This window comes from Heterocephalus glaber, unplaced genomic scaffold (assembly GCF_053883595.1).
Source record: "Heterocephalus glaber isolate CG9 unplaced genomic scaffold, H.glaber_assembly_v1.0 deba00001457, whole genome shotgun sequence".
Taxonomy (NCBI): Eukaryota; Metazoa; Chordata; class Mammalia; order Rodentia; family Bathyergidae; genus Heterocephalus; species Heterocephalus glaber.
In genome coordinates, this window is record NW_028258305.1 from 39,171,187 (window position 1) to 39,194,377 (window position 23,191).

A 23,191-nucleotide genomic window follows, 5' to 3' on the forward strand; every position below is an offset into this window, starting at 1 on the left:
CACCCGACCGCTTTCCCGGGGCTCCCAGACTGTCGGTGTTGAGCCTTTGGGCTTGCCTCTGAGATGGTGCCGCGCCCCAGAAGCGAACGTTGAGGCACAACTGACACGCACATCCAAGTACACAGAAAGGGGGAGCACTGTGAAGTACTAGTCAGGCCTACAATGTCTACAGTGGAGGCTTTTCCCCTTCCTTCGTCCTGGCCCTTGCCCAAGGCCCGGTGACAAATGCTTGCTGAATAAATAGGATTCTTCACAGCTCCTCTCCCAACGGCCTTTCCCTTTCTAATGTACCAACTGCCCCCACTTCAGTGTTAACACATCGCACTCTTGTTTTCATGGTGCGAGTCTGTAATTTGTAATTACTGGATAATATTCCAGAACGGATGAACCATATTTATGTCATTCGGCGAAACCACTGAGCTAAATTCCCGGCCCAATTTTTGGGTTTTTTGGTGGGGTTTTTTTGGTACCTGGGATCAAACTCGGTACCTTGCGCTTTTGAGGCAGGCACGGAGCCACTGAGCTAAATCTCAGGCCATTTATGTCATTCTTATAGTTACATTGTTTCCAGATTTTTTGCTGCTATAATTATTACTTAAAAAGCAAGGTAAGCCTCGTCTTACTTAAAAAGCAAGGTAAGCCTCGCCTATTTGTGGTATTTCTTGGCAATTAGTTGCTCAGTAACACTGAAGATGGAATGTTAGTTCCCTTCTTTCTTAGATCCTCACACAGGAAGATGATGACAAAAATTAATACATGTAAGAGAAGGCAATCTGAGAAATAGTTTTTCCTGACAAAGCCCTCTGACATTTTCTTGCTGGCCCTTAAATGGGAGAACAGGTCAAGGGGCATCAACTGGTTGTGAAAATCTTCAGGAAATGGCTGCTTCAAGTTTTATGCTTCTGGCTTTTCCTGAGGATCCTCTCTTTTGCAAGGCAGGAGGGTTTCCTGTGATTACTGACTTCCAGCCTTTAGTATAATTGACTTATTGAATACTGAATATCCACTGCATGGACTACACTATTTCAAAATGAGTCATGGAAAATAGCACAATAATGAAAACAGCATGGCAATACCTTTCTAAAACTTCCTAGCCAGGTATAGACACAAGTAAAATACCAGGCACAGGAGCTATACCAGGGAGATGCATAAACTGTACAATGCAAAAGAAAAGTAGTTGAGTGAAGGTACTCTTTAGGATCCCCAAATCTTCACAATTCAGTGTTTTTTTTGTTTTGTTTTTTGGTACCGGGGATTGAACTCCGGTCCTTGCGCTTGCACAGCAGGCAGTGAAACCACTGAGGTAAATCCCTGGCCCTAGTGTTTTATAAAATTTGCATATTAAAGGCAGCAATTGGATATAAATGATAGCTATTGGGGGCAACTCACTATTTTAAGTTTTTGGCTTGAAATTAATTCACGAATGTTCTCATTCCTAGCTTTTTAAACTATTTTTAGTGCATAAAGTCAATGTACTTGAGAATGGAGTAATTGGTCTGAATTCAGGTACTGTTTTACCTGCAGCATGAATGCAGGCAACTTACTATGCCTCAGTAAATGTAAATGCAGGATGACACCACCTACTTTGTAAATGTGTTTGTGATAAATTTCATAGTGTGGGTAAACTGTCTAGCAATGAGGAGGACATTGGTAGGTATTCTTGTCTCTCTGGGACTTAGGGCTTCAGGCATTTATTCATTTATTTATTTTTTGTGCAAGATCTAATAAAAAACAAAAATAGGAATGGTTGCTTTCCACATTTTCCGGGTTGTGAAAGTTAGCCAGGATTATCTGGGGTGTGGTTCTAAGCTGCATTAGTGCAGCAAATACAAAACGTTGTCCTCCTCACAGGCCAGAAGGCAGTGTGCACAGGCTGTACACCCATCTGGGTTGCTGCCTCCTCCAGCAACCAGGCAGGCAAATCACCTGCACCATGGTACAGGTCAAACCAGGACATCAAGGTGGCTCTTCTCTGACCAACCAGGATTGTGCCCACCTGGTGGTGCTTGGCGGTGAGCAGCAGAGCTGGAGTGTGGGCCAGACCTCCACACTGCACTCTGATACAGGGCTAGCTTACTGAGAGTCTGCTGAGCCTTAATACTGACAGTGGGTGCAGTGGATATCGAGAAAGGCTCTACTCAGATGTGGGCAGGTGCTGCATCACCACACTGCTGGAGCTTGACCAATCTCAGAATACCACAGAAAGAAAGTGGTGATAAACACAACAGGAAGTTGGAATGGTGCGGACAATCCATACACCAGTCTCTCATGTATCCAAACCCACAGTTAATGACAATAACAACAACGATACAAATAAAGGTACAGACAAAAAGCTGCGCTTAGGTTGTGCTGCCACCAGCCAGGAAGGGTGTGTTGAGTGGCATGGGATACAGCTAGTCTTTCTTCAAGTCCCTGGATTCAAAGAGCTTCAGCCGTTCCTGCACTGTCAGGCCTTCCTTCAGACTCTTGGACCTAATATTTCTGAGTTGCTGGGTGACACAGGATCTGTCTTTCTTCAGAAAGTCAGGGTTGCTTTTAGATTTCATTATGTCGTATCCTGCCACAGCAGTGCTCTCAGGGGACTTTTCCCCCAGTGCTTCTGTAGCTGCTTTCAGCTGCTCTCTCAACCTGCTGATATCACAGTCTGCCTTGGCCTTCGCGATGCTGAGCTCCGTATAAATGTCTTTGTACTTGTCACTAGCATACTTTTTATCCCGAAGTGCTGTCTGGAGCTCGTCCTTGGGAGAGCTGATCTCCTGTTTCAGATACTGTATTTCTGACTCCTTGACCCACAATAAGACCTCTAGCTCGTACGCGTCTTTGCCCTGTGTGAGGGGTGACCCAGCAGCCTCCCCATCGCCGTCCCTGGTCAGTAGTGTCCGTAACCATGTGATCTCTGCAGCTAGGCGGTTATTCACTTCCTGGTTGTGGGCGCTGAGCTCCTAGTTCTCGCACTGGCACTGCTGCAGGGCCTGCCGCTCAGCCTCCAGTGCCTGGGCCAGGTGAGCATTCTCCAGGCACTTCTGCGAATACTGCTCTGAGAGGACCTCCAGCTCCCGCTGCACCGACTGCAGCTCCTCCAGGTACTGCTGCCTCAGGGCTTCAATGTCTGAGTTGATACTGCTGATTTGAGATCGCTGGCTCTTTTCCAGCTCATGCTCCATCTCCTCCCGGTGGGCATTCTTCATGGCTTCAATGGCTGAGATAGTGGCAGCAGTCTCCTCAGCCAGGAGGCGGTCCTTTTCCTCCCGAAGCTTCTCTAGCTCCCTCTGGTGCTGCCTCTGAAGGTCTTCAATCTTCTTCTGATGCATCTCCTCCATTGCAGCAAAGCCTCGCTCACATGTGGCCTGTAGCACATAGCCCTCCCGGGCACTTTGCTCATGGCCCAGTGCCACCCTCAGCTGGTCCTGTAAGAGCCAGTTCTGTTCCAGAAGGTCTGAGGCTTCCTTCTGGCTCTGCTCCAGCTCCTTCTCCAGCAGAGAGGTCAGTTCATGTGTAGAGAGCCGGTCACTTCCGTCCTCAGAGGACAGGTGCAAGGGGGCAATGGGCACCTGCTTTTCCTCTTGGAGAGGGGTGGTCTCCACCTGATGCCACCGCTGCTCAGTTTCCATGTTGACATTTTGCGTCTTAAGGTGAGTGGCAATTGGCAGCCCTGGGCTCCGGTCCACCTCCATGCGCAGGGCTGCTTCCTCGATGCTTGTTCCATCCACAGCATCCACCATCCCAAAGCGCTTATGGCGTTCTTCCTGCCTCCGTGCACTCTCCCGCTCTAGCTCACCCGGCTCCATCTCGGGGTACCCAGGCTCACGAGCATCAGGGTGCCCCATGTTATTGGCCCTCTCCTGAGCCAGGGCCTGTTGGATAGGGCGGAACTCAGCCCAGTCAAAGGTCTTGGAGCGGCCCTCTTGCCTTCGCTCCCTAGCGTGGCTCCTCTTCTGCTCTGGATCCAGATCCCCTGGCTCTGCCTCTTGGTTTTCATTTGGCCTTGGGCAAGTATCAAAAGTTGAGCTGCTCTTGTTCTTTTCCTCAGGCAATGAACTGGTCATGTCTGAGGTGGTGGTTGGGTGCACATGCTTCATGATGGTCTGGATCCAATTTTGCCGGATTCCAGATGTCATGGCTGACAGGGTGAACTCACCCTCCTTTGTGTGTATCTGGAAGCCATAGTTTCTCTGGACTAGATACTCTGTGACATCATAACATGTGGACAAATCAATTTCCCCATCCAAGTCCGCTGCCTCCTCAGCCACAGAGTCCCTGTGGTATCTCAGGCTCTGATCAGACAGGACAAACCAGTGCTTCTTCCACTGACCATCTTCGTACTGCTTGGTCAGCCAGCCTTTCTTGAAATTCAGCAGGTCAAGCCGCTTCCTGGAGAATGCCCTTTTCACTGCGGCCCTGGCGAGTGTCACTGGATGGTGAGGGCCTGGCCAACAGGTTTGTCTCCATGTGCTCTGCCTCCTCAATGTCCAATGCCTCAAATTTCTCAATTACCTGGGACCTTCTGTTGTTTGGGGTGCTAGGGCTAGGAGGGGAGTGAGGCGGAGGCAGCTGCTGCTCCTCAGCCTTCAAGTCCTGCTTGGTCTTTTCCAGTGAGAAGTAGCCACTCTCCACCCACACTTTGCGGCCACAGTCCATGCAGTCGCTACTCATGGCGCTCTCCTCTTCTTTGCTTTCCAGCCCTGGTTCCCGCAGGGAGCTGGCAGAAGGCTGGCTTTGGCTGGGACTCTGAGCTGGACTCAGGTTGCTCCCATCAGGCTGGTCCTTGGCCCTCATTTCTTCCTGCCAGAGCGTGGACTAGGTGGTGGGGACTTTTTCTGCACTGGGGCTGCTGCTGCTGTTGCTGGTGGCAGCCACCTTGGCAGGCCCAGGCTCCTGTGGGGTGGGTGGATCCACTTTCCGTTTCTTCTTTTGGTTCTGCTTGTTAGTCCTGGGATAGACCGTGAGCATCTCCAGCCACCCAGTGATGATCTCTTTAGTTTCTGCCCTAAAGAAATGCTCCTTCTCAGGTGTCAGAATGCACAGGGAGAATTTCTGGCCAGTGCGGCCCTCTCCATCCACCACATCTGAGCACTGGTTCATGTTGATGGTACCCTGTGGGAGGGTTGCAGGCATCTCATCCAGGGCGTAGCGCAGGAGGCCATGCTCATAAAGGATGAAGAACCGTCGCTGCCGGTTCCGAGACCGGTGTACTGGGTTGTCAAAGTCAGTCCCATCTGGAGCCAGGAGCAGCCAGCCACCATAAATGGGTTTGGCCCGGTCAGGTCCTCGTCGTTGAGCAGATGCGACTCGTGGGGCTTGAAGCAATTCTGACACTTGCTCTTGTTGAAGATGTTGGCCTGGAATTTCCTGCACGGGTTCTCCTTGGCCGCCGACAGGGTCAGGGGGCGGTGGCGGCGGCGCAGTCCCGGCCCGCGCGCTCCCGGCGGGCTAGGGCTCACCGCGGCCGCCGCCTCAGGCCCCACCGGCTTCGGCAGGCCTGGCCCTTCCGCGGGCACTCCGCGCTGCCGCGCCCGGGCCTACAGCGCGCGCGCGCCGCCCCGCGCCCGCCAGCACCGACGCGGCCGCCGCCTCCTAGGCACCCACCGCCGCTGCCCTGGGCGCCCACGGACGCTGCAACTAGGAGCGGAGCGCTCGAGCACTCCGCCTGGGGCCGGGAGCGGCCGGCTTCAGGCATTTAAACGAGCAGGCTATGAACTATTAAGATGCCTATGGCTTTGTTATTTCCTTATAAAAAAAAAAATCGATGCTAGCTGGCATGGTGTCACAGACCTGTAATCCCAGCACTCAGAAGGCTGAGGCGGGAGGATTTACACCAGTTTGAGGCCAGCCTGGGCTACATAGTTCAAGGCCAGCCTAAACTAATAGCAAGACCATGTCTCAAGAAACTATGAAGAAAAAAAATCAATGCTTGTCCTTAGTCGGGTCATTTTTTTCTTTAAGTGGTAGCAAAGTTATATTAAAGGCAGGAAACTAGGCTCTGCAGGGCAAGTTTGGACCAAGTAAAAGTAGGAAAAGTGGAGCACCCTACAACATGAGGGTGGGCCACCACTTGAGAGAACACAGTGGCCACCTGGTCAACCTCTGCACTGTACATGATTTGTGCCATATTTGCCTGAAAATAAGATCTAACCAGAAAATAAGACCTAGCTTTTTTCAGGATCCTTGAAATATAAGCCCTACCACAAAAATAAGCCCTGAGACTGTCAGCCAGATGGACTCACTTAGTGTGTGTTGCAACACACAATGGACATACCTAAATTAAAAATTATATTGGCATTAATACTTAAAATAAATATATACATTGTAATTATTTGTAAATATCCAAGTAGGAACCTTTGGACGAGAGGTAAACATCTGTGTAAACAGAACTCGAGACCTACTGCTGAATGACCAGTTGGAATAGACACAACGCACAAATACCGTGCACATTTGATGATGGATGTGGTTTTGCCTAATATTAATCTTCTAATTCAATAAGTCATGTTATAACAATGCACTATAAGCAGGCTGCACGGACACGTGCTCATTTAAGGAAATCTCTATTGGGCCCAGGATTTAGCTCAGTGGTTCCACCGCCTGTCTCGAAAGCACAAGGACCCGAGTTCGATCCCCAGTACCGAACAAAAAAAAGATAAGGAAAGCTCTATTACTGGACATAGGATTGGGAACAATGGTTCTACAAGAAATGGAGTCATTAAGAATTCAGGCTGGAATTTGGGGGAGGGGGGTTTGGTTTTGGCCCTGGGGATCAAACTTGACCTTGCACTTGCCAGGCAGGTGGCGGAACCACTGAGCTAAGTCCCCAGCCCTGCAATTTGGGGTTTTTGAGTTATGATGACATGACTATTTGAATAAATGTAGATGTTTGTAGCTGAATAAATATAGGTTTTTGTACATGAATAAATACAGACTGTTGTACATGAAAAAAATTAAGACATCCCCTGAAAATAAGCCCTACTGCAGCTTTTGAAGCAAAAATTAATGTAAGACCCAGTCTTATTTTTGGGAGAAAAATGGTCATTTGGGTAGCAAAAATGGCCCAAATGCCCACTGACAAAAGCATTCACAACCTTATCAAGCTGAGTGTGTACATATCCTATACTCTTCAGTTTTCACTTTTAAACATTTATAAGAAAACTCCATGTGTGCTTCATGGAGCTATGCAAGCAGAATTAATAAACTATTTGACCATTGAGACATGAACACCAACTACCAGACTACCAACTAATAGAACCAGTGATAGCTATAAAAACGTAATACAGCCATACAGACATTACAGCTGTTTACAGCTGGTACAGATTTGGGGGGAGGTAGATGTCACAGAGAACACCTCTGGATTTTTTTCTGCACTCCTTTTCTGGGACACTGTACCCAATCTCCCAAACCACTTCGGTACAGGTAGGGCAGCTCTATTCATGCAATATTCCTTCCCTTCTTCACTTATGGAGTCCTAAGGGCTCTTGTCCGAGCTGGGCCAAATTCCTTTTGTGGAATTTTGTGCTGTGACCAAGAATTCAGTCTGGATGATTGGTCTTTCAAATGAGAGACACAAACTCAAGACAATCAGGAACAATCCAAAAAGGTAACAAAATGTCTATAGTTTCCTCCATCATGCGTCTACTGTGTGTCAACATCACTCTAGGTGTTAAGTCAGTGAAGAGAAAAAGTTCTGCCTGTGCTTGTTCTAGTTACACAATGAGACTAAGAACTAAAAGTGAAGGGCCAAATGAGGTGTAATTATAAAATATAATGAATGTTAATTTAAAACTTTTCTTTTTACAGTAAAGGACACATTACCATTAATTCTTCCCCACATACTCCACCTTCACACTTACCCCATCTTTCTTGCCACTTTCTGAAGCAGTTCTTGCAAGTCATCTTTTGCGTCTTTAGATGCACTGTTGTGGCTGTGCTGATGTCCTGAATCTTCAAAATGTTTATCTTTCATGGTCATTTTGACTTTCATGAAGACCCAGCATGTCGCAGTGCCAGATCTGGTAAACAACGTGGATGAAGACACTACTGTGATGTTTTTACAAGTATGCCTTTCTATTGGATGGTACTTGGCAGCAGCATTCATTATATTTTTGGTTCACCCCTTATAAAGACACACCAAAGAGGACTTTCAGAACTGCTTCCAGCTGCCAAGGCTTGGGATGGGTCTTGGGGTGGGTTGGAACTTTATTCGAATAAAGGCAGACACTAGTTTTCTTTTTTGGTACTGGGGATTGAACTCTGGTCTTTGCGCTTACAAGGCAGGCAATGGAACCACTGAGCTAAATCCCCAGCACAGACATTAGTTTTCTTAAAAGAAGAAAAAAAGAATAGGTCATGGTGCTAGGGCAAGAGGATCACAAGTTTGAGCCTCAGCCTGGGTAACTTAGTGAGAACCTCAGTATAAAAAAATTAAAAGGGCTAGGAATGTAGCTCAACGAGAAGGCCCTAGGTTCAATCCCAAGAACGAAAAGGGCAAGAATGGTGGGACTGGTGTTTGATGTGAGAAATCTGACAATGACAATGTATTTTACTACAATATCTTTCCCCCCCTTACTGCAATAGCTTCTTAAAAATTTAAACATTTACCATATTATTTTGCTTGGAGTTCTAACAAAGTCTCGAAGATACGCCCAACACCCTAATGTAATTGAATAAAGAATGATACTGTATTAAAGAATTACAATTTGTATCAATCTGTCAGCAAAAATAACCAATTGAGGGCTATCACTTGCTATCCCAAACAGGCTTTGCAGCATAGAACAAAGATTTTAACCTAGATCTCTTGAGTAAAGCTTTTTTTTGTTTGTTTCGGTACTGAGGATTGAACCTAGGGCTTCATGCATGCTAGACAAGCACTCTACCACTGAGCTACATCCCTGGTCATCTGATGACGAGTTGAATTTCAGTGGAGTTACCAGACCACAAATTAAGACTATAAAACCTGAGAACTATGCTAGGAGACAAGAGATTTACTCCTACAACTTATTAAATTTATCTATGTGTAGCAATTATATATGCATATATGCTAAAAGTTGGATCCTGGGACTCATGCAAGATTTTCTGTGGTAGCTTAGTTTTTAATTTGGTAAGTTGAAGAGGTTCGTGAGTTCTACCACACAAACTTTCTCAAGCGATTACACTCCTTGATATGTTTTCTCAGGAACCTTTTATTAAAGGAAAAGTTAGAAACAATAGTGTTAACCAACAAATTGTAGAACAGGTGTTAATTTATCAATAACCTGCTGCTTAACTGACAATATTTTTGACAACTGTGCCTGGCAAACAGAGGGTTTTATAATAATTGGAATACTGAACTCAGCTGCTTCAGGCATTTAATTTGTTCTCTTCCACCCTCTCCCCAAACAGACATGAAACCTCTTCTTCATTCTCACATTCACCTGGGATCTTCCACCCTATATAAACCCAAAACATAGTATCACAAATAAAATTGTATTTATTTTTTGCAACACTGGGGATTGAACATAGGGCCGATGTTAGGCAAATGTTCTACCACTGATGTGTATCCCCCAGTCCCACAAGATCTTTTTGTTTTCTGAGAGACAGGGTCTCACTTTGTAGTACAGGCTGGCCTTGAACTCGAAACAATCCTCTTCCCTCAGCCTCCCGGTTCCCTATAAGACTTTATAACCACATTAACTGGTAAAGATTCCTAAAGGAAAGAAACAGATTAATGGCCATTTTTGTAAAAATAAGGTTTAATAAAACACTGGCAATATACATAAAAACATTATGAGCAATTAAGCTTATGGTGCAATAAGTCAACCACTGTAGAAGGTGGTTGTTGAAGGAAACAAGCTTTGACTTTTTAAGTTTCCTAACCAAGGGATTTATTTAGAAATTTTGGCATTCAAATAGGTAAAATCCAATTTTACACATCAAAAATATTATTGTTTTGTTTCTGAAGAAATGTCTCTAAGTTTTGTTTTTATTGAAGAAACATTACGAAGAAAATACAAATAATAAAACTCTTTAGAGTATACTTCTATGGAATCAGTTTCATTTCCTATTCTGTTCATTTTCTAAGGCTCGCTGTATCACTATAGAATTATAGCCACTTTTTAGCTGCTTTACGAAATTATAAAACACTGAGATCTACCACCAAAAAGGGCCGCCCTATTTCTATTATAGGCAGGCTTACATTAAGTTTATCTCAGGTACAGCACTGACTGAAGTATGGACTCACAAGGAAAGGGAGGTAGGCATTTTAAGTAGACAGCAAGAGCAAATTTGGCCAAGCCATCTTTATTCTCTAAACACATTTTTAGCAGAAACAGGTTTAAAAAGCTCTTTTGGTTTAGAAGTTATGGGTGGCATGGAGACAAGGAAATATACTCGAACTTATACACTGAGAAATATTTCAGTTCCTTGTTGTCCCAATACGGTACTTTCGTATTCTTGAGACACATCTTAAGATGTTCCTAGCTTTGCCCTGGATGAAATTTTTTGAGAGGTGTATTGCCCCTGAACAGATTCATACTTCAAATCAACTTATTTTTCCTTTGATTTAGTTGAGTTTATGTAAGCAAAGAAAGTCATGAGTTGAGTAGCTCCCTAAAGTAGTAATGGTTTAGAGAGGTCGACCCAATAACAAGGGCAGGGAGTATTTACAGACAGAAAAATGAAAGGACAAACAGAAATCGCCAGATTGGTTACCATTCAGCATTTATGTTATTTGGACATGCTTTGGCAGTTTGTAGTATATGACTGGCTGAAAGTTCGGGTGCTTTGATCAGCTTGAGGCCCTACTACTTATTACAGGATAGATGTTCCTTGACTTTCAATGCAGTCATGTCCTGATGAATCCATCATAAATTGAAAATATCCTAAGTCTAAAATACATTTAATACATTTAATCTACCAAACATCACAGCTTGGCCACACAATAGGCATCAATAGCTCACTGCCTCTGCCCATCATCAGTGTGAGTATCCTACTATACTGCTAGCCTGGGAAAAGATCAAAATTTAGAACTTGAAGTGCAGATTCTACTGAATGTGTTTTGTTTTGGCACCATCACGTTAAAATTTAAGTCAAGCCATCGTAATTCAGAGATTATCTGAATATATACTCTGATGTTAGGTTGTAGTGTCTATGTATTATATTAAAGTTTGCCATGTAGGGAGGTAACTTAAGACTAAATTTAACTTAATAATTACTCCGTTTCAATCAAGCTTAACATTTTTTTTTGGTACCGGGGATTGAACTTGGGTCCTTGCACTTGCGCAGCAGGCGGCGAAACCACTGAGCTAAATCCCCGGCCCCAAGCTTAACTTTTGAGAGAAACTAACACCACTTTCTGTCACTATCATAAATGGATTTGTTTGGTCTCAGTATGGGATCCAACAGATCAAGTTAGTTGAGTGATGCTTCATGTTTTCTTCATATTTTTATTGTAACTAATAAAATCATTTTGAGGTACAAAGGATGACTGCTAAGGATGGTTTCTATTTTAAGTTTTAAAATTATTCTTTTTTTGTTGGTACCAGGGAACGAACTCAGGACTTTGTGCTTGCGAGGCAGGCGGTAGAACCACTGAGCTAAATCCTCCGCCCTTAAAAATATTCTTACTGATACTTTTCAGTTGGAAAAAACAAAACAAAACAAAACCTTCCACTGTAGTGGATTTTTCCATTCAAGATCAAACTAACCATAATCACACTGCTTTTGAATTCATGTGATCCACCAAATAACATGTACTAGTATGTTTAATTATTTTGAATGCTGGAATTTTTGGGTTAAATTATATACAGAAAATCGCTAAACTAGAAAAATTACAGGAACAAACAATGTAAGTTACTTTGGACTCATAAGATTTTTTCTACCACAAAAATGAAGTTTTTGAAGGAGCTCTGTTGTCAGTAAATATATATAATGAACATAGTATTTGTAAATGAATAGAAGCTGTTAAAGTGAAGAGTGCTTAAACCATTTTTAAACATGGTAAAATCCCCATCTTTAAATTTAATAACCAATGTTCATAGTTGAGTATTTTTTCATATTTAGTTTTGCCTTCAATTAATTTTTACAAAAATATAGTCAGCAGGTTCCAGATTAATGTGGATTAACTAATACTGAAACTAATAAAAGATTGCCCTTTTCCTGTCAAAGGCTGACTTTCTTCAATATGACTCCTAAAATAATACATCTAAAATTCTATTAGACATTGCTCAATTTATACTCTAAGAAATATGCAATCACATTAAATAAGTATATGCAACCTAATACATATATAATTCATGAACCCTTCAGAAAATAATTCAATGTATGTCAAAATATGTTTAAATGTTTCATTGTAAAAAAAAAAAAATGAATAAAATAATCAGCCAGGCTTCATATCAATTAGACAACTTTTACTAAATGAGAAAACTACATTTAAAATGTGCTTTAAAACAAAATGAAATTAGAAAAAAAGACATAGGCATTTTAAAGAACTTTTGCACTGTGCTGAAAATCAAATATTTCTTGCAGTAGGTAATACAATGAGCCAATCCATAAAATGTAAGTTAACAGAATTCCCAAATTAACATTTTCAAAGACAGTATTAAGGTCAAGAATTTCACATCTATGGTAGCACATAGAAGGGCATTATAAATATGATGTCCATCCCTATGACACTTACAAATTTGACAATGCTCAATAAAAGACTTTAGAATCCCATCCAATAGTGTCACATCTAAGAATCACAAATTTGAGTCCTAGAAGTTCTCCTTCTAAAATCTTTATGTTGACTTTTCTACTCCTTGCCATTTGTTAATGCTAACCCTTAAAAAGAGGAGAGAATAGGAAAAGAAATGCAATAAACTCTTGATCATGTACAGAAATTATTGCTACTATAGTTCACTACAAAGCATATCTATACAATATCATATGACCTTTGATAATGAAAAATCAGAATAAAAATCTTTAGTGACACAGCCTTACAATTGTATACAACATTCACATGGCAATATTAGATAGTGAAGCACCCAATACCCATGGTTGACAAACTGTCCCACTGATCAGCATTCATTAAATATATCCTTCGCATAGAGGGAGGAAAAAAGAGTGTCAACTTTCCAAGGCTTGTCAAAAAAGGATTCTCATGTTCTGTGGATCTAAAAACAAACAAAACAACAAAAACCCCAAAAAACAAAACTGATGCAGGTGAAGGTGTTACCAGAAAGTTAAGCATGCCAAAAGGTGTTTCGTGCGAATTAAAACCTAAAGCCAAGGTACCACATAATCACATTACCAACTAGTTGGGTAATACTATATGAGCATTATCTTCAAGTTAAATGAAATGCTACTGCACAATAGAGCATCAATAAGTTAAAAATTAGAGTGCACAAATCCAAATCAGTGGCAATTTCTGTAAAAAGTAAAATAGTCACTATTAGCTGGAAAGTTTGCCCAGTCAAACTGATTAAAATCATTGGATTGGACCGTCTGCACATTTTTTAGAACTGTCCATCTTGAGAATTCCTTTTTACTATAATGAGGCATAAGTTGTCTTAGTAAGATCAAAAAGGTACATAAGTAGATAAGCAAAGGAAAGTAACAGTTGGTGAATGCCTTTAAAGATCTTCCCATTATTTCACTTTTTAAAATGTTCAGGGAAAAAAATTAAAAATAGTTGCCATTATTCTAGCAAAAACAGAACAAAACAAGCTCAAAATAATTAAACAACCAAGCAACACTAAAACCACATTACACAGATGGATCATCATGCTTTCATCTGGTTTAACTATCACATCTAGTTTAACTGGGATGCTTTTCAACTTTAAAAATTTTGATACATGAAGATGTAACTTTAATGCATAATTTTGAATTTGGATTTAATTTTTTTGAGTATTATAACAGTATACTTATTACAATACAGTGTAGCACATCTTTCTATTAGAAAAAAATTTAAGATCCTTTACCCGTCTCCTTAAGTTAAAGGTGTGACATCATAAAGGGTGTCAAATGGCTGGATGGTTTTACAGTGCACACTTATATATTATGAAGTATGTCCTTAACAAATCTGATGGTTTCTTTATAGAATTCCTTTCTTCACCTTTTCTTCGGTGGATTAGCTGTTCGAGGCGGAGTGACAGGACGTCCAGAATTCAGTCCACCATACTGGTACTTAGCTTTCTTTTCAGATGGTTTTAGTATCTTAAAGTAAATTACAATAAACAATGTTATTCTTTCAACAAATGCCATAAATTTAAAAAGTGTGATTAAAAATGTAAAACAAAACAGCAAAGTTCCACAAACACTTCACATTTAAAGAATGTGCAGCAGGGGCTGGGGGTAGTTCAGAGGCAGGATGCATACTTAGCAAACACAAGGGTACTGTGTTCAATTTCCAGTACTGAAAAAAAGGTGCAAAACATTTGATAACTTACCATTCTATCAACATTTTAGTAACAAAAACTAGAGTGCTTACTTACCCCTATGAACTACCCAACCCTTAATTTTTTTCAAATTAGTTGTATCTCTATGGTGAGGCAAAGAGAAGTGGCTTTAGAGTAAAGAAACTGGGGATCTCATTTATCACATTTAACAAGATAAGTAGTTCGATTCCTGGTACTAACCTCCCCCAAAAAGCAAATACAAAAAAGTAACTCTTTTAAGTCATAAGCTCTAAAGATAGATTTTAAAAATTAAGTTTATTTATTGGTACATTTTAGGTATACAATAGTTACATTTCTAAAGAATTTTTAAATGTATAATAGGAATACTTTTTAAAAAGCCTCCCTAAACTTTATCCATGTATTTTCCATCCCATAAAATTTACTTATTTATGATCCATCCATCCATCCATCATCTATCTGAGACAAGGTCTCTATGTAGTTCAGGCTGGTCTTGAGCTCATTACATAGCCCAGGCTAGCTTCAAACTTGTGGTGATCCTTCTGCCTCAGCCTCCCAAGTGCTAGATTACAAGTGTGCACCACCATGCTCAGCAGTTTACCCATTTAAAGCACACAAGCGAAGTTTTTAGTATATGTACTTCCAATTATACAACCACCACCATAATCTAATCATAGAACATTTTTGTCCACCCTCAAAAGAAATCTTGTTCTTAGGAACAGTCACTCTCCATCTTCCCACAATCCCTCAAATATTAGCAGTCACCTATCTACTTTATGTCTCTACAGATCTGCCAATTCTGGACATTTTACATAATTGCCATCATGACTTTGGTGACAGGCTTTTTCCACTTATGTCTGCAAAGCTCTCCCAAATTATCAGTACTTCATTCCTCTCTGTTGCTAAAGTATATTCCACTGTATGAACAGGCCACATTTAAAAAATTTTAATCTTTCAGATGGGCTTTGGGGTTGTTTCCACTTCTTGGCTATTATACAAATAATGCTGCTACAATCATCCATGCACAGTATTGTGTGGACATATGTTTTCACTCCTCTCAGGGATATGCCTAGGAGTTGGAACTGCTGGATCATATAACTATTTAACCTTTTGATGAGGAACCAAACTTTCCCAAAGCAGCTGTACCAATTTACATTTCCATCACCAATGTATGAAGTTTAGAGTCATTCTACATCCCTGGAAACAGTTAGTGTGACTACTTTTAATGGATGTAGAGCTTTCACACACATTATAAATAGAAAATGTCATGATTTTGTAAGAAAAATGTATAGCAAAGACATATGAAGTATTCCTTAAATGGGGCCTGGACATAGCTCAGTGCGAAGAGTGCTTGCTTAGCATGTTCAAGACCCTGGGTCTGATCTTTTGTGTCATTAGTGATGTTCTTGTGGCTGCCTCGAAGTCCTTAATCTTCAAAATGTTCACCTTTCACACTCATTTTGACTTTGGGAAAGAGCCAGATGTTGCAAAAGGCACACTCAGTGAATGAGGTGGATGAGCCTTAATGTTTTTATGAGCCCACCTTTCTGTTTGATGCCACTCAGCCTGCAGCCATGTTCACCGTATTTTTGATTGCACCTCATATAAAGACACTCAGGAAAAAGTAGCAAGAACAAATGAGACAAGTATGCTTGAAGAGAGGGGTAGTACTCTGAGGGGAATTAATAGCAACATGTCTTTTACTGTAATACATTTTTAAAAAATTAAACATTTGTCATATGTTTTGATCATATTTCTTGAAACGTATCAGTTGGTCCTACATATGCATGCACCTGAGAATTCAACTGTTGACTGAAAATATTTGAGAGAAAAAAGTGTGTCTGTGCCATACATGTACAGACTTTTTCCTTGTCATTATTTTTTTAAACAGTATAGTATAATACCAATTTACACAGCATACACATTGTGTTAGGCATGGTAAGTAAGCTAGAGATGACTTGAAGTATTCAGGAGGATTTACATAGGCTATATGCAAATACTATGCTGTTTTATAAATGGATTTAACCATCTTGGATTTTGGTGAAGGACATAACATTGGTAAATACAAAGTACTAAAGCTGTTTTAGTCAACAAATAAAAACGATGTGTAAAACAGTACACAAAAGGGCTGAGATTTAGCTCAGTGGCTCTGCTCCTGCTTCACAAGTGTAGGGTCCTGAGTTTGATCCTTGATACTGGGAGGGAAAAACCACTACCAACATATAAACGATATAGCTAGTGCCTTTTCACTTGATCTTAGCCAAAAGGCCAAGAAGCGATAAGCTAGTGCCTCTTCAAAATGTAAATGTTTTCTGTTTTTATAAACAGGTACTTTTAAGATTTGGAAAGTTTTTCCTTAAGTAAATATTCTACTTTATTTTTATCTGAGTTTATCCCACCAATTTATCCTGCAAAAATAAAACTCTAAATTATCCATTGTACTCACTTTCTTTTAGCAGATAAGCCACTATCCAACCAGGTCATAGAGGAATTTAACAATTTCAACAACTGAATCAGGAACAACTGACACAATTTAGGTTCCCTATGATCCTCGTATTTGATATGTACCAAAAAGGGGCAGAAGATTTGTGACTGAAAATAGAAATTTCAGCCAGGCATGGTGGCACATGCCTGTAATCCCAGCACCTGGGAGGCTGATGCAAGAGGATTGTTGAGTTCGAGGCTAGCCTAGGCTACATAATGAGTTTAAGGAGAACCTGAACTACATATACATAGTGAGATGCTGTCTCAAAAACCAAAAGAAAGAAAATAGGAATTTCTACTGAGTCTGAATGGTAATCACTTTTGAATTAAAACTGATTTTCAACATTGTGCTCAAGGAAAGAGTGCATATCTAAAAGAAAAATTATTCCGTCAATAGTTTTAGAGTTCTAGTTGCTATAAATTTCATTACCTGAAATGAACACATCAAAGTTTCATCCACACTCATCATTCCACCAGCATTGTCAAATTCACCACAGTAATTTGGGGCTGAAAATAGGGTTACCAACTGTCGTTTAGCAAAAAATTCATATCCATCTTCTACTACCTGCAGAAGGAAATGTTAAAAGTAAAAAGACAGTAGATAATTCTCAACCATCTATACAAATTGGGATTAACGTAGCAAAGGTCTAAAAATCCTCTGCTATGTTTTAGAAGCTGCAACTTTCATTTTCATTCTTTTTTTTTTTTTTTGGTACTGGGGATCAAACTTGGGTCCTTGCACTTGTGCAGCAGGTGGCGAAACCACCGAGCTAAATCCCCAGCCCACGCAACTTTCATTCTTAGACATTGCTTAGAATATTAAAATTGGTGTACCTTTTCTATATAGTAGGTACGTAGTTTAAATGGAATAATAAATGTTATGAAAAAACCTTAAATAAGAGGATCCCATGAGACAAAAAGAAGATATGCTAATAGGTACAGCAAGCACAGGGAGCTGGGATACCAAGTACTTCTTTGACAATGACACTGTAATCCACCATGGAATTCTTTGACTTTTGAGACAGGGTCTTGTGTAATTCAGACCAGCCTTGAATTTACTATGTAGCCCAGGCTGGCCTCAAACCCAAAGCAATCCTGCCTCAGCCTCCCAAGTGCTGGTATTACAGGTGTGCACCACCACACCCAGCTAGAATTCTTAATTAAATGAGCAACAGACAATGAAAACTAAATTTTGCAAAGAGCTTTTTTCTTGCTTTATTTTTAAACTTTCTATTAGTGTATTAAAACATTGAAATACTGAAAAACAATGAAAAAATTACTGAGTTTTACAGGTCATACTGTTTTGAGGTCAGGTCTCACTATGTAGTCCAGGTTGGCCTTAGCCTCCTGAGTGCCTGGCCAGATCATACTCTATAAATTAGCTGCTAGACCAAAAATTTTTTTTTTTGGCACGAGGGATCGAACTCAGGACCTTGGCACTTGCAAGGCAGGTGGTGGAACCATTGAGCTAAATCCCCGGCCCCAGACCAAATTTTTATACAATTTTTTCCTTATGAGTTTATAATTAATGATTTCTACAATTTGTTTTCAGTTCTTAAGTGATAGAAGTAATTTACGTTTCTCAGCTCCACAGATGAGAGAGGCAGGCAATAACACATAAGCATTTTATATTTATTTGCAGTAGGCATGATTATTTTTTGAAGCCTATTTTAGGTATCCTTTGGCAAGCAAAATTATGCTATACTGTTTGCTAATAAATGAAAGCACCTCCAAAATCATTTACTTTATATTTTTATTTTTTGAGACAGGGTCTCACTAGGCAGTTCAGCCTGTCCTTAACTAAGTAGCCCAGGCTGGCCTCCAACTTGTGGTGATCCTCCTGCCTCAGCTTCCCAACTGCTGGGATTACAGACATGCACCACCACGCCCAGCTCAAAATCATTTACTTTTGGGCCGGGGATTTAGCTCAGTGGTTCCGGCGCCTGCCTCACAAGCGCAAGGTCCCGAGTTCAATCCCTGGTACCAAAAAAAAAAAATCATTTACTTTTAAAAATAACTTCTACCTTAGTATTGGGAACATGCCTCTTAAAATTTACCACACAGTACAATTTAGATACTAACTTATTCAGTTAAGACTGTGTGGTCACCTTATCTACCCTCGCTTGGCAATGTTTGGCACTTGGTACATGTTTCTCAGTTTTGTTTATTCATTCTTTCCACATTTAAAAAAAGTATTTGAATTTGTGTTTCCTATTACTGTATAAGTCTTAATTTTAGAGACAACTTGATTAACAAACAGAATAGGGTTTCGGAGACTTCTGGAAGACTACGCAAACTAAGGTAGCTCAACAATTTGACTTCTTAAAATAATCATTTGTATGTAAAAAAACCAGTGAATGGAGAACATAGTTGAAAAAAACTAATTATCAGTAGGAATTTTAGTTAGGAAACTTAGCAATTCTGATCTGGTATCTAGCAGAGCATTTAATTATCAAATCATAAATATCATGCTTATTAAGAAAGCATGTGAGATATAAAATGCAGAGAAGAAACTAGTCATTTTTATTTATCATTTGGTATCACACAGAGGTAAATGCATGTTGGGCATAGTGGCTCATGACTGTAGTCCCTACTGGGAAGGCCGAGGCAGGAGGATCACAAATTTGAGGCCAGCGTGCACAACTTAGTGAGACCCTGTATCAAATAAAAAAAAAATAAAAAAAAAAGAGGGTGGAGGATGTAGCTAGTATAACACTTGCTAAGCTGCACAAGGCCCTGGGTTCAGCCCTCAGTAACACACACACAAGGCAGAAGTAGTTGAGGGTCATGGGAATAAAGTCTCAGAGAAAAGGTAGTTACTGTGAACTTCAGTTAATAAATTTTGCTTTACCATAAAATAACAAAGAATCTTAAATATGTTTATAAATTTCAAAAACTTACTAGTCTCCACAATGGTGAAGATATTTATAAATGCCTTTTAATCAGTGTATCTTATACTAGTTATGTTTTACAAAGGATGAGCACTTGATACTGAGTATTTGCGAAAGATGTACATTCTTCATATATAACAATGATTTTTATCACAGCTAAAATAATAATGACATCCTGATACATTATCTATGACACAGTACAATTCTTCAGCCATCTCAAAAATTTCTTATACTATTTTTTCTGATAAAAACAATATACACATTATGGATTAATCTGTTATTGACAATAAAGAACACACACAAAAAATCTAGATCATGCCTAGATAACTTTAGGGTTCTACTGCACTATACTTCAAAAATATATTCTTTTGAAAGACTTCGTTCCTTATGGCAAGAAAAGGGTTAACAAATCACTGACTGTAAGTGTGAGGTCTAGGTACCAACTCTGCCTCTCACTGCTTTCCTTGTACAAATTCATTTTGTTTCTTTAGACCCCAGTTTCCTCAAAAATAAAATAAAAATAAAACGAGAGGGCCTGTATGAAGTTAACAGTAAGGTATCCAAGTGTTATGTTTCATACCTGATGAGCTCGACAAATCAAGTCTAAATCATGACGATTCAGAAATTTACTGACTACATCAGCTCCAAAAGTGAAGGAAACACCACGATCATTTTCTCCCCAACCCTGCACATCCTTATCTGGGTCAGACCACAGCAAATCACAAAGCAAACCTGTAGGGAACATAAAAACAGCAATTAAAAACAGCAAAACAAAACAAAATGTGTATAATAAAGCATATCTACATTCCACTTTACTTCTGCTGCTCTCTTACCCTTTAACCCAACAACAACAATAATAATAATCACTTGCTTCCAAGTATCCCAACTTATCTGTCTTACCCATTCTTTGTTAAAGCAACTGTACAAATATGATCTTGCCTGGCCTCTTAAGGCAGTATTTTTAAATGCTTTCTCATATAACATATGGATGGCATGCTCTTAGCACAACATGTGGAAATCTTTTGTATATTGTTTCTCCATCTAAATAGCTAATTGATCCAGTACCACTTCCTTTTTTTTTTTGGTACCAGGGATCAAACTCTGGTCCTTGCACTTGCGCAGCAGGCAACGAAACCACTGAGCTAAATCCCCAGCCCATCCACTTCCTAAGTAGTTAATCCTGTCCTTCCTTCCAGAGTCACACTGTTTCTGAACATCACAGTCTATCCTATTCATCCTTCAGCCATTAACATACTAGAGTTTTTAAATAAGTCTTTATATTTGGTAGGGCTAGTATCCCCCACTTAATTCCTCTTCTGGGTGTCTTGGTTACTTTGGATCCTTTGTTCTTCCACATAAACTTCAGAATCAGCTTGTCTAAGGTTCATGAAAAACTCAATTGCTATTCCACTGGAATTGCATTTGATCTACAGTTCAATCTGAGGAAAGAAACATTTTCTGGAAGATTAAAAAAATGGGGGGGGGGCAAAATTGGATTAAATCCTTGATTTTAGTAAGGTCTGGGGCCTAGGAAAAGAAGTCAGGACTAGATTGATACCTTCATCATATTAATAGAAGAAATCTCAGGAAGGATTTCAGAAGTACCCCATGAATATAAAGACCAGTAAATAAGCTCTAAAAAGCCCATCTTTAATAGGCAGGCAGAAGAGAATGAGAAAAAATTACTGAGATTACTGAGGAACATTCAAATCAATGGGAAGAGATTAGCATAATAATGATATTGTGAAAGGGGAAAGAACTGTCAACACATAGGAAGTAACAAAGTTTCAAGCACCCAAAACAAGTGGAGTAGAACAAAGAAAGACACTTTATGACACTTTAATATGACACTTTTAATATAACACTTTTAATATGACACTTTAAGCAATGAGACCTTAACAAAAGCAAAGTCTTTTTTTTGTTTTGGTACCAGGGATCGAAACTCTGGACCTTGAGCTTTGGGACCTTGGGCTTTGGAGGCAGCAGAACCACTGAGCTAAATCCCCAGCCCAACAAAAGCAAATTCTTGATGGTTAAAAGTGAGCAGGTAGGGCCAGGGATTTAGCTCAGTGTGAGTTCCATCCCCAGTGCCAAAACAAACAAGCAAACAAAAAAACCCAGTGTGTAGGTATATATTAAACTGTGTTGAGATGGGAGGGGGTGCTGAGATAGTGATACTAAGTAAATCCCAAGAACTATGGTGGCTAAAGAAAATATGTTTTACAGAATAATTCAGGTTTAAGATTTTTTTAAAAAAGAATTCATCAACATAGTTTAGGAGGAAAGGAGATTTTAATTTTCAGTTACAATGTAAGCTTATATCTTGATAGAAGAACTACTCAAAATTCTCCAGACAATTAGCATGTCCCCTTAATTTCTATCATTGATATTTCCTAACTTCTCACTATGCTGTTTTAAGAAACTTATCAGCACATACAAAATCCACTGGGACACTCTCAATTCATAAGCCTTTCTGGCTGAAGAGGACTCAATTACACACCCAGTGATCTACAATGTTTATACTTTCCAGTTTATTTTCAAAGATGAAGCACTGAGCAGAAATCCCAGGGATTAATTATAATTCCAGTGTGACAATAAAACTATGTCACATTAGAATGCAGGGTATAACATTTGGGAAATATGATAGTTTGGATAGATTAAAACCCAAGTAATGGCAGCTGTGAACAGTTGAATTCTTCAACCTTTATGGAGCAAAGAATTTCAAAGTCAAGATTCAATGTTTAATGACAACAGATTAGGCTACCATTTGGGGGGCTGGGGGGGGGGGTGCGGGGCCACGTTGGTACCAGAGATCGAACTCGGGACCCTGCGCTCGCAAGGCAGGTGGCAGAACCACTCAGAACCACTGAGCTAAATCCCTGGGCCCTAGGCTACCATTTTTAAAGAATTTACAAATTATATTTCTGAAAGCTGCACAGAACAAAGATCAATAACTATTTTCTGGCATCTCAGAAACTTTCTATTAAAATGCTGAAAACAGAAACCTAGTATGTCACCTCAAAACTGATTTACATCTGAATTATATATAAATAAATTTACATATTAATATAAAACCATATACAAAAATTATATAAATGTATATCACCTTTTAAAAATGTGACTTTATACTAATTTCTATTAGGTTTAAACATACTTAATAATTATAATCAAAATCTATGGCAAAACTCTTCCTTTTTCCTCTTGTATAATCGGCATAAATTATGTTACTTAAGTTGTAAAGCAATTTATTACAACATGCAAGTTTGAGAGGGCTGCCATCAAGGGATTAAACAACTACAGTATATGTAGTCATGAACAGCACTGAGAATGCTATCATCAGGCTCTCAGTATACTGAGCAAAACATTTCAATAACACTTGGAAATAAGCAACCAAATACATGTTCTGAGCCCAATTTTGAGTTTCAGTCCTATTTTCCTCCGATACTGGTCCACAAACAT

General features: G+C 40.0%; 1 protein-coding gene and 1 pseudogene across 2 annotated transcripts in view; both read right to left on the reverse strand.

Moving 5' to 3' along the window:
* Positions 1-3: 3 nt before the first annotated feature.
* LOC101699755 (myosin phosphatase Rho-interacting protein pseudogene) lies at positions 4-7,957 on the reverse strand (annotated as a pseudogene).
* A 4,399-nt stretch (positions 7,958-12,356) lies between these two features.
* The window catches only part of Ppp1cb (protein phosphatase 1 catalytic subunit beta), a 40,486-nt gene continuing 29,651 nt past the window's right edge, over positions 12,357-23,191 (reverse strand). For both annotated transcript variants that reach the window (XM_004839233.4, XM_004839234.4), the window contains exons 7-9: positions 20,313-20,464; positions 17,272-17,406; positions 12,357-14,157 (exon numbers count right to left, since the gene is read on the reverse strand). In XM_004839233.4, coding sequence (XP_004839290.1) covers positions 14,053-14,157; positions 17,272-17,406; positions 20,313-20,464 — 392 coding nt within the window. In that variant the 3' untranslated portion in view covers positions 12,357-14,052. The remainder of the gene's footprint in view (positions 14,158-17,271; positions 17,407-20,312; positions 20,465-23,191) is intronic.